Source organism: Acomys minous, assembly GCF_964271855.1.
Source record: "Acomys minous genome assembly, chromosome: 11".
NCBI classification, from domain to species: domain Eukaryota; kingdom Metazoa; phylum Chordata; class Mammalia; order Rodentia; family Muridae; genus Acomys; species Acomys minous.
Window position 1 is genome coordinate 101,305,054 of NC_140492.1, and position 13,931 is coordinate 101,318,984.

Consider the following 13,931-nt stretch of genomic DNA (forward strand, 5'->3'; position numbering starts at 1 on the left):
CTCTCTCTCTCTCTCTCTCTCTCTCTCTCTCTCTCTCTCTCTCACACACACACACACACACACACACACACACACACACACACACAGGGAAGAGGCTGTAGTGCTTTTTGGAGTTGAGCTTATTAGAGGCTGAGGGTGTAGCTCCATGATACAGAAGTTGCCCTTCACACCCAAGAACATGAAATTATCCCTAGGATCACAAAAAAGGAAGAGTAGGACAGGTAAAGTCGACTATGATCAGGCATCAGTAATTAAGCATTTTAGCAAAGGACAACAGACTTGGTATAAACCTATACTATTTCAGTTAAAGGTTTAAAATTATAATCACACACACACACACACACACACACACACACACACACACACACACACGCTACAAGCCTCAAGGACTTGCTGAAAAATGACAGCTGTGAACTCAGAGGCTAAGAACAGCAGAACCCGCTGCAGAAACTATTGCTTTTAAAGCCCGTGGCCACACCAGTAGCACTTGTCCCCATCACCAGGCACTCCTGCACAGCAGCACACTACGCTTTAATTTTTATTAGAAGAAAACCAGTGTGCTCTAGAGAAAGTGACCAATCTGCGGATGGTGGATCCTGATCTGGCTAAATCGTGCACATGACAAAGCCTATACCATCCTAGAATTCAAGGGAAAGGTTGTTTGTGGTGATCTGTGAGGTATTTCCAGATCCTAAGATGATAAGCCAGGCCTGGGACAAAACTTCTGAAGCCTTTGACTGAAGAGTTAGGTAACAAAGACAATTGTCTATCAATCTAGAGAAACTCTATGCATCCCTGTGTGCTGACACAGGCAGGGTACCAAACTTTAAACCTCACCTTCCTGCCCTGTGTATCCAGGGGAAGGTTGCTTCTCCTAGAAGGTTTGTGATGATGCAATTGCAAGCAGACATGAGATACAGCTATTGTCATGGGGTGAAGGTCATCCCCTTCCTGCCTCTATGTCCCAAGTCCCTGAGCATCTCCTGGACCCAACCGAGACACTGGTACTACCCATTCTTTGCTTATGCTCTCCATGAATTCCTCTAAGGGTTATGAGAGAAATCATTCTGGAGTAACTCCTCTGCGTTGTAAACATTGATACTTCTAGATTTTAGGGATAACGACTTCTTCTGAGTGCGATTCTATCACCGATGTGAATCCTGTAAAGGCGGGAGAGGGTACTCAGATGACACATGCAGATCATTAGTCGGAGAACTTACATAACAATCCCAAGATTGATGGGATGTGACAGGAGGAGGGGCTCCCAGATGTCCCCTGCACAGAAAATAGTGAAGTGGGTCACATCATAGCATCCTGGTGCAGAGGCTGACACAGCCTGGTGCAGAGGCTGACACATCCTGGTGCAGAGGCTGACACATCCTGGTGCAGAGGCTGACACAGCCTGGAAGGCTCTGGTTGTAAAGGCTGGAAGACCTCTGGTCCTCCATGGCTGGCAGGAGCCCATCAGAGGCCAGGTGCTGATGTGTAGGCAGCAAGTTCAGCTCAAAGCACCAAGTGCAACATTGTATGTGGAAAAAGATGGGCCAGAGCCATCCTAGGCAATGGAACCGTGTCTGTGCCCTTCTTCCCTGCCCCAACCCTGTCAGTGGGTAGAACACATTTTTAATCCTAAATCAGGGCCGAGCTAGCTCCACCCCAGACAGAACCCATGGCCCACAGTGTAGGTCACGGGAGCCATAGTGATGGGCTGTGAGCCTATGAGAAGTGAGAAAAAGGAGTTGGGACGGTGTTGGAGTGGTGTGACTGTCTCTGTTTTTCATAATATGGAATTCCATGGGCTTTTCTCCTAGAGGTGTATGTATTTTGATTAAAGAGAAAAGCTTTTACGCAAGAGCTGATTGCGGAGGCAGAATGAAGCAAGAGTTTTATTAATACTGAACACATTAAAAGTGTGCATTGAGCCTGGTAGCTTTGTAGAAAATCGCTTTCATTGCTGAAGGAAAACATGAAATGGTGTCCATGGAAGAAATAATAAAAGGTCCCCTGCATTGGGATGAGAGTCAATAGCCGTGGCCCACATGACCAAGCTATCACAGGCAGGTCTTAGCATTTGTGTTGCTGTTTTGTGAGGATGTGAAATGGACAGAGTAAGAGAGTTTGTAGGAAGCCTAATTTTAACAACTCGGTTTTGCTGTTATCCTCCTGCATTTGCGTGCATGTCAATGTAGAGGCGTGCACATGTGCAAACAGGTTCACGCGCACAGGTGCACGTGGAGGCTAGAGGTTGGACTTTGGGTGTCTTTCTCAGTCACTCTCAGCCTTATTTTCTGAGACAGGGTCCCTTGCAGAAGCTGAGGCTTTTATCAATGCAGCTGGCCGGGCTGGCCAATGGGCTGCAGGAGTTTGCCGGTCTCTACCATGTAGCACTGGAATTGAATTACAGACGCACGTCGCCACACCTAGACTTTTCTATGGATCCCAGCTATCTGAACTCAGAGCTTATGTGGCAGGCATTTTACCAACAGAGCCCTCTCCCCGGCCCTTGCTTGATTTATTCTTCAGTGGTTCAATGAAGCCTGGGATCCTTTACCTATGTCTGACATGAGGGAGCTTTCAATCCTGGGATCGTTTACCTATGTCTGACAAGAGGGAGCTTTCTGACCATCCCATTTGATGTCGTGGCTAAATCATGCTAGTAGTCTTCCCTTACCGACAGTTCCCAGCATTCACCTGGTTTGTTCAAATGTAACCTTGCCTCTTCATTGAGTGCTGCACAGGCTGACTGTCCTGAGCCCTGGATGGAAACAGCTGGATTTAGCAGAAGCAGCCGTGGGATTTTAGGTGTGAATGCGATATGCCCACCAGCAGTGCCTTAGTCAATTGTAAATGCAAGCGATGTGGGGTCCACATTGATGACTTCGTTTGGTCATTTGACTGATGTCTATTGAACATTTGCACCAAACCATTAGCATGAAACAAACTCGATAATGAGAAAGAACCAGGTGCAAAACAGCATCTAAAAATTAAGGCCTCATGGGGAAATGGTTTATCAACTGCCTCTGTCAGCAATTGAGGAACATCTGAAAAACATTTAAGGACCCATTCTTAAAAACAGGAATTTTAGATTTAACTCAGACATTGTGTTTCAGGAAAACAAAGATGACCTGCCTGAAACAAAGAAGTTACATGTTAGCTTACTGGAACTTGACTGGAGCTCTGGCCTTTGTTTTTCTGCACTTCTCCAGACTGTCAAGACCAGGCTAGCTGGAGGTTTTGCTGTCCCTGGAGAGTCCCTCCCTTGGGGCCCTTTCCTGCTCTCTGGCTCCTGTGACTCAGTGTCTGAGAGCAATAGAGCGTTTGTAGCCTTACAGTCGGTGTGTGTCATTCTTCCCTGCATCCTGTGCCACACCTGCTTCTGGAGGCCTTCGGAGCTTTTTCACTAAGTTGCTGAATGCAACAAATGACGTAACTTTTCTTTCTCTCTTTACCAAACTTCGGAACAACTCCAGATCCACAGGATTCACCGTGATTCCGGGGACAACACTCAGACAGGTGAGAGCACTGACCTACTCTCTGCCCAGGGGTGCCTCCTTGACCCAGTTTATCATTGCTCTCAGCAACGGTTCAGGGTGACATTTGTCACCGTAGGTTGAAGAATTGCTAAAGCCTAAGTGGTGGGTTGGAGAGCCAAAGGAGCAACAAGCATCTTTTACAAAGCCCCTTGCCTCTTGGCTTGTGGCAGCCTTCCCTCCCAGACTCCTCCCCTTCTTGGTTTCCGTTTCCTGGCTGGAGACCCTGTGGAGCAGATGAACCAGCATAAAGTGGAGCCCAGGGGAGAGGCCGGCCAATTAGGGCACAGGCGATCATGCAGTGATGGATCATCCACGTCCAGGTCCCTTTCTGAGCAGTACCAGGTGACTGGCTTTACACATGGAAACGTGCTGGACACAAGCCCAGGAGGCCAGGCACTGAGTTTCCCATGTCATCTCCCTGCTCATATCTTAGACCATGAACAATACACAGATCTTTGGTGTCCTCATCTACAAAGGAAAAGGGTGACCAGGTGACATCTCCTTGTGGTAGGCCTGGGGCTATCTGACCACTGGAGAGGAAAAACATCAATGACTAAAGCTTTGCAATTCTTTCTCCTCTAAGGATGCCTGCCAGCCATTCTCTTCTGAGTGGGCACCTGGTCAGACTTTGGTCGGTTGCACGGTCCTCCTTGAATCCAGAATGATTAATTAGACAATACCAAAAGAATTCATTGGCTCTTTCTGACTTTCAGAGTTTCATTTGCCAAGTGAATTAAGAACGCCTCTCTCAATGATATGATGACTGAAGGAGAAGCATTTAGCTACAGGCCATCTTTCTTCTCCTTTCTAGCATTTTCTAAGACAGAATAGCCTTGAATGGCCCAGCATGGTTTTGCACATAATAAGACACTCAGCTGGTGCTCACAGACCCTTCATAGTTACAAGCCTCCCTCCTGGAATGCGCAGCATCCGCCGCTTATCAGCTCTTTGGCCTTGGACTACTTACTTAGTCTGTCCATCTTCAACCCCTTATCAGTATAATGGGGATAGCACCATGTAGCGTTCAAAAACGATGTAATTGTTAAATGGCTGTCTTATTTAAAGTATGCAGCACAATGTCTGGTGCACAGTAGGTCTTGAGTAAGTAACTTTTTTTTTTAAATGGGAGACGGGGTCCCTTTGTCCCTAACTTCTTTTCTATGACTGAAAATGTTTAATTCATTCTATGGGCATCTCATAAGAATGAATAACGAATTCTCTAATTTAAATGACCCTCACCGAAGAACAAGTTCTCCAAACTTATAACCAGTTCTGGTGCTGTCGATCCTCATAACTCCATGAGATGACCTCAGGAAGAATAATAACATGTAGCTTTGGAATAATCTGCCATGATCCATGCTATGCGGATCAACAGATAGAATTGCTAGTAGGTACCTCTGCAGGCTGCCTGTGGCAGGAGCTCTTCTCAGGCTTACACTCACACGCTGCCCACTAGTTGTAGCCTCTCAAGGAGAGACTGTAATTACTCCCACTTTGCAGTCACTGGGACACAGAAAAGTTAGATGAGGTCTCCAAGGCCGTACAGCTACTATATTGCACACTGAGCCAGGACCGGGACAATGGCTCGAGTTGGTTTCTTCCACATTAGGCTGCCTCACCCTTGCTGGTGCCACTGGTAATTCCTATAGAAGCATCATGGTTTTCCTGCTTAAATCTGCTCGTGTGACGTCACCTGAGAAATGCACTGCTCCTGCTGGCACTTGGGTTGCCCTCTCCTTGGAGTGGGTCTAGTTGATGTTCGGAGGCAAATGTGCCCACGGGGCATGTTTCTGAAGCCAACACGGATCTCTCTGTGTAGCCTTGGCTGTCCTGGCCTCACTCTGTAGACCAGGCTGGCCTCGAACTCACAGAGATACATCTGCCTCTGCCTCTGCCTCCCCAGCTCTGGGATTAAAGGTGTGCGCCACCACTGCCTGGTATTTTTTTTACATCTTGGTGCTCATTGGTGATGTGTGGTTGTTGGCATCAGCCCTGCTGAACATTTTGGTGTTGAGTTGCCCTTCCCATGGTCTGCAGGATACAGTCACTTGATAAAAATCTACTCTCTGATGTCTAGACATCTGACTTTTAGAAGCACCCCAAACTTGTCCAGACTAGCTTCTTAACACAAATATCTGTGAATGTCACTAGGATTTTATTTCTCCAGATATTTGTCTAAGAATTTCTCTACCCAGGCGAGTGTAGTCCTTTAGTCAAGATGAATCACCAAAACCCTTACATTTTATTTTCAGGATGATATTTTAGTTACGGGATTAAATAGCCCTCAATAAACACCACTTCCACAATGTAACGTAGTCCCAGAAGAAGAAGACACCATTTTCCTACTAGAATGAATGGTCGTTTTGACTTGGCTTGAAGGGAAAGTAACTTCTGAATTCTTGGATTTACTATCTAGAGCTTTAAAAGTATGCTCATCTTTGGAGAATAAGGAGAAAGGGGTAAACTCACGCTCCAATACACTGAAAACTAACTTTCTGCTCCTCCTTTGAACTCCCCAGAGCCACATTCGTTCAGACACAAGAGCAGGAGGAAAGAGTCCATTGACGTGAAATCAATATCCTCCAGAAGCAGTGATGGTAAGAAGTTTCTCAGATTCCCCTGACCTTTTGAAAGTATAGAAAATGACAGAGGGACATGCTCAACGATGTCACTGGCATAGAAACTCCAAGGAGAAAGACAGCAGCTGGAGTCGGCTTTCCTTCCAGTGACTTTAGGATTTAAGTAAATAAGTTCTCTTGGCCTTCTATAGTCTTTTTCTTCTCCCCAAAGGGACCACGGGCTACAGGGCCCAATGTGTGTCAGATCACATAACTGCACATGCGATGCAGTTTCAGTAGCCAGGCAAGGTCATCCTTGGGTGTTGGAGGCAAGGGGCCAGGCAGCGCCCTGGCTCCCCAGTCTCAGTGCACAGCCATGTGCTCTTTCCTTAGTGAAAAGCCAGACACTGTGAGTCAGAATCTCATAGAACATTGTGAGTTTAATGAATCAAGCCTACATAAGCAGCTGGATTTGTGGAAAGATGGAGAGACAGCCTTAGGAGTCCTGGGGAATAGGAGATGCAGAAGTGGCAGCATCTGCAGGTGCATCTCATTTGGGCCCTAGGGGAAGAGAGTGTCTAGGAAGCTGCGATACAAGACAAGGCCAGAGCAGGGGCTGGTGCTGAGGCTGGGCAGGGGCAGGGGTAGGGACAAGGGTAGGGCAGGGACAGGGACAGGGGCTGGGCAGAGACTGGGGCTGGTGCTGAGGCTTGGTAGGGGCAGAGGTAGGGACAAGGGTAGGACAGGGACAGGGACAGGGGCTGAGGCAGGGGCTAGGGCTGAGGCTGGGCAGGGGCAGGGGTAGGGACAAGGGTAGGACAGGGACAGGGACAGGGGCTGGGGCTAGGGCTGGGGCAGGGACAGGGGCTGGGGCTACGGCTGGGACTTCTTTGGCTGCAGAGGAGGTTCGCCAAGGGCTGTGCACCTGTGAATGCCCGTATGTGGATAAAGACCAGAGGGTCTGAGCCCAAATCTGCAGATGCATTTCTATGAGAAACAGAGAAAGGCTGAAGAAGAGAGAAAATGTGGGATTGTCCCATGAACCAAGAAAGAAAAAGAATGGAATGAAAGGGAGCTGAGGGGATTTGAACTGGAGAACAGAAAGCAGCCTGATACATTTCACTTGTTTATTTGGGATTAGTTCTGTCTCCAAGTCTCAGAGTCAGTCTCTCTTTGTCTCTGTCTCTTTCTGTTTCTGTCTTTTTGTCTGTCTGTCTCTGTCTCTGTCTCTGTGTCTCTGTGTCTCTGTGTCTCTGTCTCTCTCTGTCTCTGTCTCTCTCTCTCTCTCTCTCTCTCTCTCTCTCTCTCTCTCTCTCTCTCTCTCTCTCTGTGTGTGTGTGTGTGTGTGTGTGTGTGTGTGTGTGGTGTGTGTGTGATTTCTGGTTGTCCTGTGATGCAGAAGATGGAACCCAGGATCTCACACACTTACGCAGGCACTAAGCCACTGAACCACACTCTAACCCTCATCAGTTTGTTTGCTTATTTGTTTGAAGATTTATTTTATTTATTGCATATGAGTGCTTTATCTGCAGAAGAGGGTTCAGATCACATTATAGAGGGTTGTGAGCTACCATGTGGTTGCTGGGATTGAACTCAGGGCCTCTGGAAGATCAAGTGGCGCTCTTAACCACTGAGCCATCTGTGGCACACACCGGTAGGATTTGCTGAAGGAGGCAGAGTCAGGAGGATCACGAGTTTGTTTTTTAATGTGGCAACTAAAAGGGCAGTTCTAAGGGCCTGAGAGGGGATAGTTAGTGCCTATTAGAGTGGGGAGTGTGACCTAAAAGAATAAACGGCAAGGTCACGTGAGGGAAGTGACAGACTTTCCAGTCCTTTGAGTCACAATGGAAGGACTGAGTACCAGAGAAATGGCTGAAATAGAAAAAAACAAAAAACAAAACAAAAACAAAACAAAAAATCTAAGACCCTAGAGACAGACAGCTGGACAGACTGGCACGTGACATGTGAGCAACAGACAGCAAGGATCATGGGACAGCAAGGCCCTGTGTTTAGAGCAGCTCTGTGGCCTTATACAGATAGGAACTGGGGAGCACAGCAGAGGCCCACAATGACAGCAGCCCCAGTAGAGCCCTACTGAGAGTGACTGGTAAAGTTTCCCCATCTTTGAAACAACCCTAACCTGCAGGGTGCCCCCAAGGAAGGTTGATGAAGACAGGCTGTTACCATTTGAATCTTAAACCACATCAAAGAGTCAGCTACTCAAAAAACTGAAGCCATTTGACAATGGGCTTTTCCTGGTTAGAGCCAGGACCATCAGGTCCTGAGTATCATGAACCTAATGGCTGAGGAAGGGACATGGCAGGCCCAGCTCACTAGTTCATACTGAGATGCTTAATCTTCTGTCCTGACATGGGGCGGGTACACATTCATGTGTCTTGTGGCTTTGGAAGGAAAAAGCAGGGCTATCTGAAAGGACTTTAGTGACCCATGGGGAAGGGATTCCTGTGATACTGTTGTGCTATAGGGATGAGAGGCATCAAGACCAATCAGTCTTCTCCGACTTCAGCTGTGGACGCGGGCTTGCCAAGTCCTCTGCTGTCAGACTTTCAGGCAGAGCACCTTACATGCTTGTGGGCCTGAGTGGCCAGCCCTGGAGGGACAAGACACGACCAAACTCACTGAGTAGTGGAGAAGGGAGTCCTAGAAGAACAAAGCCTCATCTATGAGGGGACTTCTCAGTGGTATTTAGCTTAAACTGTACCACCAGCACCAGCTAAGTCTGTCCTGCCTTCTCTCCAGCGCCAAGCCTGCAGAATCGCCGGTACCCCTCCATGGCAAGGATCCACTCCATGACCATCGAGGCCCCCATCACAAAGGTTAGTGACAGCTGTGACCTTCTCTGCGTGGGGCTGTGCCCTAGAGCGGTCCACTGATGGCAGAGTTAAGGCCCAGTGGGAAGAACATCATGAGCAAATGTGGTTGCATGATGAAATCAGCGCTGTGAAGGAAGCCATGCAAGGGCCCTGTGGGAGAAGTGAGAGTGGGGCTAAGGTAGGCTAGGTAAGAGTCTAGGAAGTTTTCTCTGTAGGGGGAAGTCGTGTTTGAAACCAAACTTAAGCCTGAGGATCGTATTGGTCAAGGGCAGACTTCCAGGCCAGGAAGAGCAAAGATGCTCCGTCACTGGAGTCACACAGAGATGGTCCACCACACTGAGCCCGTAGCCAGGAGGCTGGGGGTGTGGCCAGCAGAGGGGAGAGGGTTAAGGCGGGGCTATGTTGGCTCAGGTCATTCTGATCACGCGGACCAGAACCTTAAGGTGGTTTGTGTCTTTTGTGTAGCAAGAACCTTTGAAGGAGTTTAGATAGACATGACGTGGTCAGGTCCAAGTGCCACCATGGGTAGGAGATGGCAAGGGTGTTAAGCGAGGAGGCCATCTGGGACTTTTCTGGAATTCCCGACAGGAAGTGGTAGTAGTAGTTGGGCTAGCATTGGGGTGGTAGAGGTGGAGAGAAAGAAATAGGGTCAGAACACGTCTAGGGGAAGGGTCATTTGGACATGGTGCGCTGCAAGGGGTGGGTTGAGGAATGAGAAAAGAAGTGTGACAAACAGCAGGCTTCGGGTAGCAGCGCCCTTGTCTTCATCCCAGGGAGGAACAGCTTGTCCTTGATGTCGTCACCATTTGCTTGCCTTGTGGGAAGGGGAATGCGGCTGGGGTTTGATTTTAGGCCCAGAAGATAGTTGAGTTGGGGAGGCTTCAAAAGTCTCCCAGCCTGGGGTCCCAGCCTAAGTCACTAAAAATGAGGGTCATTTCTGGAACAGCCATACAGTGAAAGGGACCCAAACCTGTCCCTGAGGAACTCCAACCCATGGAAGACAACTGGGGAGTGTGGTCAGCAAGGGATCCTGGGTACCAGGGGAGAGCATGCTTCAGGGAGAAGGCTGTTCTCTGAGCTAGGTGTGTAGTCACTGATTTCTTCTGAATTTGTCTGACTTCTGAGAAGTAAGCAGTATCTTAACGCCTGCAAACTTACTCTTTCTCTTCTTTGCTTTCTTAGGTTATAAATATAATCAACGCAGCCCAAGAAAACAGCCCAGTTACCGTAGCAGAAGCCTTGGACAGAGTTCTAGAAATTTTACGGACCACAGAACTGTACTCCCCTCAGCTAGGAACCAAAGATGAAGACCCTCACACCAGTGATCTTGTCGGAGGCCTGATGACTGTAAGTGATAAGGAAGAGAGGGCCACAAGCTGCCATCCCACCCTGCCCCGCTCCATTATCCTGGGCTTCTGGGTCCAGATAATGCTCGGAGGAGCCTGTGCAGGACCCACCTCATTTGGGTGTGGCTTAGGGAAGTGGGGGAAAAACAAGAAATGCACATTTGCTGCTTTGGCAGGGCAGCTGTGGCTGAGGTTACTTATCTGAAGATTAAGATCTTCGCATGACTAAAAGTAAGGTCTTTGTGTGAATTCAAGGGAGTCCTTCATTAATTAATACTGCTTTAAGCTTTAGCACTTATTTTCTGAGGATAGCAAGAAGTTCGAAGGGACTTTTGCACAAAGATCTAAATAACCTTGGGCGCAGAGGTGGCAGCAAGGAGAGGCATTCAAAAACACTCAGTTCAAGCTCATGAGCCAGCAAATAGCAAGCCACTGAAATGCTGTCTGCTCTATTCTCACGGTCATGTCTTGGTCGTGACCAGGACAAAAGCAGCTGAAGGGGAAGTGTTCCTGTCTACAGTTGCACAAGTGTCAGTCCATCCTGGTGTGCAGGAAGCAGAGTAAACAGTGACAGGTAGGGACTGGGGCAAGATAGAGTCCTTCAGGACACACCCAGTGACCCTCTTGCCTACAGCCAGCCCCTCTTTGCACAGTTCTGTTACCCCGCAACAGCTTCTATAGTTACCGCTCAAATTTTGACTCTGTCAGTGGGCAGAACCACCTGTTAGGCCAGAGCTCCCTGGTCTACGTAGATCTAGGAAAGCCTCAGAGATGCTTGCACACTGTGTTTTACTATTAGCTCACGTGGCTTTCAATCCATCCAAGTTGGCCGGTCAAGACTACCAATCACACTTCAGAACGTCAGTTCCAGAAGCGCTTCTCTCAAAGCCTAGCCCAAGTCCTATACTCCACAGCAGGAAACATAGTTAGTAAAAAGCCACAGCTTTTAAAGAGACTTTACAAGGCTCATGCCCCACCCCTCGGCCCCAATATGCCTCTTTGACCTTTCTCAATGTACGCATGAGGAGATAAACTCTCTCCATACCGAGGGCCTTTAGACAGGTCAAAAAGCACACATATCCAAAACAAGATCATTTCTGTGACTGTCCGTGTGGCTTCACAATGGCAGGAGAGTAAGTGGCCGTGAGAACTGAGCTCTCACAGGTCAGGTGTGTGGCCTGCCAGCACTCATGACCACTTTCTCCCCTCCCCGTCATCCCTTGGGACTGGAACTATGAAAAAAAGAGCGGCTCCCATCTCCTAACCGCTGCTGCACGTTCACTCTGAACTCTGCTTGACCTGGAACTGCAGCCGGGTTGGGTTAGTCAGGATCCAGCCTCTGGCTAAGGAAAGGGGTTAAAAGAAAGATGGTGTAAGCCAGACCCCACTCTCCACTCAACTGTGGAGAATGTCCTGTCCATTGGCTAGATCTGGGTCAGGGTTCAAAGTTTACTGCACGTATTGTCCTTGGCTGGTGCCATGGTTTGAGCAGGACCCCTGGGCCCAGATCTGCCCATCATAATGTTCGACTTGTAGGTTCCTAGGACCCTCTGGGTCCTTCTATTTCCCCATTCTCCCTTGCTTCTCTCACCTAAAGTCCCAAATTTTACCACGTCCCCTGGATGGGGAGGCCTGGTGGCACTCAGAGGAAGGATAGCAGGCTACCAAGAAGAGACTTGATACCCTATAAGCATATACAGGGGGAGGAGGTCCCCCTCAGTCACAGTCATAGGGGAAGGGAATAAGGGGAAAATGGAAGGGAGGGAGGAATGGGAGGATGCAAGGGATGGGATAACAATTGAGATGTAATATGAATAAATTAATAAAATGTATTTTTTTTAAAAAAAGAAAGATGGCGGATGCAATCATCCATCTAACAGTCTCTCTCTCTTCCAGGATGGCTTGAGAAAACTGTCAGGGAATGAGTATGTGTTTACAAAGAGTAAGTGTTCTCGGGTCACTTGTCACTGACAACCCAGCTGCAGCCTGTGCCACCCCCTGGTGGCGACTATTCATCGAAGGCCTTGCTGTTACTTCTAGATGGTCTCATGAGTTTATTCCGCTCTGTGGTCTATTTGAAGTTATGAAAGAATTAAATTGATTTCCCGGAGCAGTGCTAGATGAGGGTTGCTATTCTTCATCCATTTAAAGGGGCCTTAGAGTTGGTCTTTTTCTGTTTTTCATCTTGAGATCTCATAAACCAACAAGAGCTCTTGTATTAAGATCTCTCTACCAATAGAAGTTGGGGGTTTGGTTTCTCCTGGCAGCCCTAAAGATGACAAGGTGCTTAGGACACTGGAAGAGCCACACCTAACTTACCCCTTCTACCCCCATGTCTGTTCAGATGTTCACCAGAGTCACAGTCACCTCGCCATGCCCATAACCATCAACGATGTCCCCCCGAGTATTGCCCAGTTACTGGATAATGAGGAAAGCTGGGACTTCAACATCTTTGAATTGGAAGCAGTTACGCATAAAAGGTATGGGACATGTCTGGCTGAAGGCTGGGAGGGCGTGACAGCCAGGCTCGAAGCTGCCATATCTAGAAACCTAGAGACCGATGGAATTGTGTGTCCTGAACGTGCTGTCGTATGGAGAAGATGTATCTGTGGGTGGGGTACAGGGTCAGCACAGACTTCCTCACATCTACTTCCTCTGTGCCCGTGAGCCAGGAAATCTTTTTTCTTATCCCTTCTGTCCTACAAAAATGGATTGGAAGTCAGCTTCAGAGGGCACAGGTCAGCAACTTGGGAGACTGAGCCAAGAGGGTTATTTGAGCTCAGATATTCAAGACTATCTTGGGCAACAAAAATTCATCCTCTCTCTCTCTCTGCCTCACTCTCCCTCCTCTCCCTCCTCTCCCTCCCTCCCTCCCTTCCTCTCTCCCTCCCTGCCTCCTTCTTTTCCCCATTTTATGCACATGAAATTTGACAGCATCATAGACTTTCTTTGAGTCCATCCTGTCCACAGGTCAAGGAGTTCCTTTTGACCTAGGAGAAGACTTATTTCTTCCAGGGATGTTGGGCTGTGGCCTATGAGTGATTCATCTCTAAAGTAACATCATTGTAAGCAAGGTGACTTTGCTGAGACCATCCAAACTGTTCCTTTCGCCCTCAGACTTTTTAAGGCTGAGGTAGAGGTAGAAAGGGGCCAACAAAGATTTTTCTGACTTATAGATAATCTAAAAATAATCAGGATTGACCCACATGAGGCACCTAGCTACAAAGAAGGGTATGGTTAAGCGATGACAGTGTTTTTGTGCTGCAAGCATGTTGAATGACCTCATACACACACAATTTCCTCCATTCACTACCGCCCTTTAAGAAAGCCCTTTCTGGGCCACTCAATGAACCAGTGTTTGTTTCCTGTTTTCAGGCCACTGGTGTACCTGGGCTTAAAGGTCTTCTCTCGGTTTGGAGTATGTGAATTTTTAAACTGTACTGAGACCACCCTTCGGGCCTGGCTGCAAGTGATTGAGGCCAACTACCACTCCTCCAATGCCTACCACAACTCCACCCACGCCGCCGACGTCCTGCACGCCACGGCCTTCTTCCTGGGGAAGGAGAGAGTGAAGGTAGACTTCAGATCCCATGCTCTCACTGTCTGTTGCCCGGGGGATCCAAGAGCTCAAGTTTAGTAAATACATTAGACAAATAGCAA

The 13,931-nt window shown here is 48.2% G+C and overlaps 1 protein-coding gene across 9 annotated transcripts in view; it reads left to right on the forward strand.

The window, feature by feature from the left end:
* Positions 1-13,931, forward strand: part of PDE8B (phosphodiesterase 8B) — a 219,058-nt gene that overhangs the window by 187,152 nt on the left and 17,975 nt on the right. For all 9 annotated transcript variants that reach the window (XM_084802310.1, XM_084802311.1, XM_084802303.1 and 6 more), the window contains 7 exons: positions 3,471-3,513; positions 6,053-6,130; positions 8,852-8,928; positions 10,108-10,272; positions 12,168-12,213; positions 12,616-12,751; positions 13,647-13,845. In XM_084802310.1, coding sequence (XP_084658436.1) covers positions 3,471-3,513; positions 6,053-6,130; positions 8,852-8,928; positions 10,108-10,272; positions 12,168-12,213; positions 12,616-12,751; positions 13,647-13,845 — 744 coding nt within the window. The remainder of the gene's footprint in view (positions 1-3,470; positions 3,514-6,052; positions 6,131-8,851; positions 8,929-10,107; positions 10,273-12,167; positions 12,214-12,615; positions 12,752-13,646; positions 13,846-13,931) is intronic.